Below are 5,901 nucleotides of genomic sequence, written 5' to 3'. Positions count from 1 at the left end.
CAATGCATGGAGGATCTAGTCACCTTCATCACACAAGAACCTTGTACTGATGTTGAGGAGAAAGTCAAATACAAGTAAGAAAATGTTGATTACAGTTTTTGATGTGTTTAATAATGGTTGCAGTTTTTGCTTTTCACACTACTTAACTTTTATTATACTCAAACACTTAGAATAGACATAAATACATTTTGCAAAACATGAAGCAGCACAGAAAAGCTGGTATTTACACATTAATAGCAGTTCACAGTAGATGTGTTTTCAACTTTGTTGTCATTCTGGAAGTTACGAAAAGTCTCTGGTGGATTTTAGGAGGTAGTTCCAGTGGGAATGTTCAGCTGTTAAGAACTGTGGTGCTCTGGGTTTGTTGCTATAGGCAGCTTTCTCTGTGTGTTTGCTATATTTTGGCATTCATTTTCAGGGAATAGTTCAAGAGGCGTAAAGACCATTGTAAAGAAGTGAGCATGTGTAAGTGGACAGCACGTTGTCCAAATAGAATAGCCTTTATTGTCATTGTAACAATAAATTATACTGTAAACCTGACATTATGCTTTTTCATATATCGCTGCACTATGCAGTGTATCTAAATTTCAACTGTCATTTACTACAATGATGTGCTTTTAAATACATGTTTAAGGAATTAGGTTATTTACTCTGTGTAGTGTTATGTTATGTTTGTCTTGTAATGTTGGGAAAAAATGCATGAAAAAAAGAAACAAACGACATGACAAACATAGATGCTATTCACACTATGAGGAACGATAGAGAGAATGATTGTTTTTTTTGTTCTTTCTGAACAGGTGCAAAATGTGTTCAGAATGTTTTTAGTATCTCTCAACAAGCAATCAGCTCTTCCACTTTGGACCCACAGTTGTTAAGAAGCAACTTTGTTCAGAACTGCAGTATGAACTGCAGTAGTTTCTCACTCATCAGAAAATATTAATCCCTCATCAGGGACTTTAATAGGGACCAGATCCTTTGGCAGAGGAAGTAAATTTAGTCTCTGGTTCCTCTCTTTGAAACACAAAAACACCATTTATAGTAGTTAGTTTATAAGCTGACCCAGAGATGCTGAATGATTGCGTGTATTTCCTACAACAAATATTGGTTGATTTGGTCTAATCTTCTGGTCGTCTGTTTGTCTCTTAGGAGTACCATGTATAATTTATCAAATACACCATTTATATCAAATCTACTACCTGTACTAGATACTGCTTTTTCAGATAAACACTCTCCTCCTCAGACTTTGAATTTGTTTCAATCTACATTTTGTAAATAACCAAAATGGCTTAAAACGTAAATAAAATAATATTGACAATGTGTTGTAGCATAGATGAAAGATATGTTTGATACAGGTGTCTATGAGTGCGTACAACTGCAGAAATAAGATATTTACAAATATCCAGAGAAGCCTTTTTACGGCAACATATGAGAAACCAAGTTTGTCTTTTCGTCCAGGTATCCTAACATATCATGTGAGCTGCTTACGTCAGATGTGAGCCAGATTAACGACAGACTGGGAGAAGATGAAAAACTGCTGATGAAACTTTACGGCTTCCTCCAGAATGAGCCACCACTTAACCCACTCCTGGCCAGTTTCTTCTCTAAAGTGCTGTCCATTCTTATAGGACGCAAACCTGAACAGGTAATTTAGAGAGGAGGCGGCGGCGAGAATGCACAAAAGGGGCGTAATGATTTTAGATTGATTTAATTAAAAATATGTTTTTAGATAACTGAATACTGTGTAAATATTTGACTCTGTCCTTAAAGATTGTGGATTTTCTACGAAAGCGAGAAGACTTTGTAGATTTGATGATCAAACACATCGGGACGTCTGCCATAATGGACCTGCTGCTTAGAATGCTCACCTGCATTGAACCACAACAACTCCGTCAGGATGTTCTTAATGTGGGTAGTGGTAGGAACCGCACTATTCTCACTGGTGCTTAAAAATTAAGCCCCTAATGTGTTCACTTAAACAGTAATACACTGTAAACTGATAATCCTCAAGAAATGGTCTCAATGAGATTTTGTGGTCTGTGGTTTTTCATGTATACTGTGCACAATAGGATTTGTCTTTTTGTGGTTGGTGTTGGTTTCACACCATTCTTCTGCTTTAAATTTTTCTGATTACACCACTGACTGACTGTTTTACTAGGAAGTCTTTTAACATACAATAAGTCACTGATATATATATATTTTTTAAATATTACACTTGATGAAATTTGCTCCCGTTTTGCATTTGCTTTATTTCATTTGTACTTGTAGCATACGTCTTTATAGATGGATTAAGAGCCTTAGGTTCCACAGTTGGTTAAGTGATGGTACATAGTGAATACAATATGTTAATATTTTAACTACCTATAGATAACTACCCGTCTGCTTCTATCTATCCTACACTAAGCAGCTACGAATAATGTCATAAGTAGTTCACCTGGATTTTATGTCGGTGTATTCCGCTTCATATTTTGCCAGTTAAATAGTAGAGAAAATTTTCTCAATTGCTTTATGTTGATGACCATGATGGATAAATACCATGAGGTGTACAATACTTAGGTATTAATATTACTCTGAACTGTGCTCTCATTGTCTGCTTTTAGTGGCTGAATGAGGAGAAGGTGATTCAAAGACTGGTTGACATGGTACAGCCTTCACAAGATGAGGATGTAAGTTGGATTAACTCACAATGAATATACCAAACACCAGGCTAACGAGATGGAGAGGTGTTCATTAAGTATTGTTAATTGTTGCAGAGACACTCCAATGCCTCACAGTCGCTATGTGAGATCATCAGACTGAGCAGGGATCAAATGTTCCAGGTCCAGGGCTGTTTAGAGCCTGATCCACTTCTGGCTACACTTGAAAAGTATGTGGTCATACCACAAAGACTTCTTTAGTGTCTTGCTCCTCAATTACTTGTACAATTTTTTTCTTTTTCCTGTTAATTTGTATTTTAACTTAACTTTACTTGGTCTTTTTGTCTTCAGGCAGGAGACTGTGGAACAGCTGCTTTCAAACATCTTTGACAAAGAGAAGAATGAGTCTGCGATTGTCAGTGTTATCCAGATCCTGCTCACACTGTTTGAGACCAGGAGACCAGCGTATGTTGCTTTTGTTGTTTTATCTTCACCCACTATTAATTACAGTGAAGTTTAATTAAGAAACAAACTCACCCAACAGTAATATACTGGGGCTACGTTGATATTGTTACATTTTTTATTCAACCATGAGACCAATCAGGTGCACCTTGTGTGTTTGCCCTTGGTAAACAGAAAACAGATGCTCTCCTCTACTGTTGATTTCTTGCTTTTCATGTTTTTCCTTCTGGCATCAAGACATAACTGAAGGTCAATTGACTCAAACTTCTATATTTTTATTATATTAAGGGTCCAGACATTGATGCTTAAGCACACCTTGGAGAATGCAGTGGTCTCAATAACTTGTATTATAATTGCTTTAACAGCAGATGTTCTCTTTTTACATTTTAGGTTTGAGGGTCATATGGATTGCCCACCAGGGATGTCCCATCCTTCTTTTTCAGTCAATCACAGCATCCTGGAGGCCGTGAGACCCAGACTTAAAGATTTTCACCAGCTGCTACTGGAACCTCCAAAGGTAAATGACGAGGTTTCAGCAGTTTAAGTGGATCCATGTTTTGTATTAAATAATAAAGTTGTTTGTTTTGTTAAATAATTGAAATATAAAGTGGTTAATATTTTATTACAAACCTGCCACCAATGGGGAAACTGAGCAAAAAATAAGTGTATGAGTGTTTGACTATTGAATTTTTGAAATGCACTAAATTCCCACCAATTAATGTTGAGCTATGTTTATTATTCCATCAACAGAAGAATGTGATGAAAACAACGTGGGGGGTTTTGGACCCTCCAGTGGGAAACACAAGACTCAACGTGGTCAGACTGGTGGCCAGTCTGTTGCAGAGCAACACACAAAGCATCAATACAGAACTCATCAACCTCAACACACTGGGAGTCATTCTAGTGAGTAACACCAGTGTGTATGTTTTTGAACTACTTTGTCAAGTATCTGTTAAAGAACGTGTCTTTAATGTTAATTTTTTTTTTTAAATCAGATGTATTAAAAATGTCCTTTTATCTCCAGATTTCCATTAAAAAGTATGAAAGTGTGGGGTAATCATAGATTTAAATATGTTGGGTTACACATAGCACCTCAATTCTTTTTTTCTTTTTTTCCCCACTGGAATGTTCATGGTAGGTTCATGGCTCTGAGATGCAAGCTGCTACCTGTCGGGATGTGTTTTTTAGAGAGCTTGACTGAAGACTGCCATAATCTTTGTACATAAAAAATATGCCAATTCTGAGTGAATTTACAGCTGCATTTAGTTAGTGTTAATTAGTTAGTGTTTAACATTTGTCTGTTTTTTGATTAAATGCACATATCTTACAAGTCTTTACTCTGTTCCACAGGACATGTATTTCAAATACATCTGGAACAACTTTCTCCACATTCAAGTGGAGATCTGCACAGCCATGATTCTGGCTATGCCTCCTGCCCCTACTGAGAACCAGGCAGACACAGAACAGGAACAAGTGAGGGAGAGCATCCTCATCAAACATGTAAGAAAACACTACAAGTTTTTTTATTATCTGGAACTTCTGGTACAGCCAAGATGTATTTCAGCAAACAAGATCAAGTGGAGTGGACTTAGCTTTAGAGCATACAGGCATAAAGCTAATTGAAAATTTAGGATTAAGCCAGTAATCCTTGGATGACAAATGTCTTTCTCAAATGGTCATAGAACATTAGATAAATTTAAAATACTATTTATTTACTTGTTGCCGCATATGTTGTTCAATGTATAAAACTGTATCACATTGAACCTTTATTTCCATTGACCCTTAATGATCTACAGTAAGAAGTGATTTTTCCAGTGTATTGCAGTTGTTGTATTTGTTTTTTGTTTGTCTCCACCAGCTGTTTCAAAAGTGCCAGTTTATACAGAGAATTGTAGATGCTTGGAGCTCCAATGAAAAAGAACAGTGAGTATTGTCTTTAGCTGCTTGTGACTGTTTTACCTTTTGCTGTAAAACAATAAAAAATAACACTTTCTATCTCTTTTGATAGAGAAGTGTAAAACAAAACAAAACCTAATGTCAGTGTGTGTTTGTGTTTTAGGGCAGAGGGTGGTCGACGACGAGGCTACATGGGCCACCTTACCAGAATAGCCAATTCTATAGTTCATAACTGTGACAAAGGTCCTAATGGAGCACAGATACAACAGCTCATTTCAGGTTAGAAATGTGTTTCCTTATTCTGTCCTTGTAACAAATAAACTACAGCTACCTGGAATAAATAAACAAATTTGTGAAGATTGTATGAGAAACTTTAAATTTGAAAACATTTTATAAAGTTCTATGTGTTATGTTCAATACAGAGCTCCCAGTCGAGGACAGAGAGAAATGGGAGACATTTATTTCCATGCAGTTGGCAGACACAAACAAGAGAAACACTGTGGACTTGGTGAGTAACTTTGTTAATGTCTGTGCTAATGAGCAACAGAGCAGTGTGATTATGAAGGTTCTGTTTTGTAGTATCAAACTGAGCTCCTACAGTAGATTTCCTTTTGAGAACACAGAGCCACATTAAACATGTTACCTGCTAAACTTAACTTAACAGCAGTGAAGACACTGATGTCATTAAGACCCTTGTTTGATGTGTAACCCATTCATTTTCTTAGGTAAATACACACCACATCCATTCTTCCAGTGATGATGAGGTGGACTTTAAAGATGGGGGCTTTCACCAGGACTCTTCTCTACAACAAGTAAGATCCAAACACACACGTGCTGATATACTGTGTGTGTATGTATATGTGTATATGTGTGTATATATATATGTATGTATGTGTGTGTATATATATAT

At 36.5% G+C, this 5,901-nt stretch overlaps 1 protein-coding gene across 1 annotated transcript in view; it reads left to right on the top strand.

The window, feature by feature from the left end:
• ppp6r3 (protein phosphatase 6, regulatory subunit 3) overlaps window positions 1-5,901 on the top strand; it is a 17,934-nt gene that overhangs the window by 3,693 nt on the left and 8,340 nt on the right. The window contains 13 exon segments of the mRNA XM_025056458.1: window positions 1-74; window positions 1,456-1,642; window positions 1,768-1,905; window positions 2,598-2,663; window positions 2,751-2,863; window positions 2,985-3,098; window positions 3,486-3,612; window positions 3,846-3,998; window positions 4,446-4,595; window positions 4,954-5,018; window positions 5,155-5,270; window positions 5,414-5,499; window positions 5,717-5,803. The exon segment at window positions 1-74 is cut by the window's left edge and continues 36 nt beyond it. Of these exon segments, the coding sequence (XP_024912226.1) occupies window positions 1-74; window positions 1,456-1,642; window positions 1,768-1,905; window positions 2,598-2,663; window positions 2,751-2,863; window positions 2,985-3,098; window positions 3,486-3,612; window positions 3,846-3,998; window positions 4,446-4,595; window positions 4,954-5,018; window positions 5,155-5,270; window positions 5,414-5,499; window positions 5,717-5,803 (1,476 nt within the window).

This window comes from Cynoglossus semilaevis, chromosome 6 (genome assembly GCF_000523025.1).
Source record: "Cynoglossus semilaevis isolate Cse_v1.0 chromosome 6, Cse_v1.0, whole genome shotgun sequence".
Classification (NCBI taxonomy): Eukaryota; Metazoa; Chordata; class Actinopteri; order Pleuronectiformes; family Cynoglossidae; genus Cynoglossus; species Cynoglossus semilaevis.
Note: the sequence above shows the minus strand (reverse complement) of the source record. Positions and strands in the feature narration are given on the sequence as shown.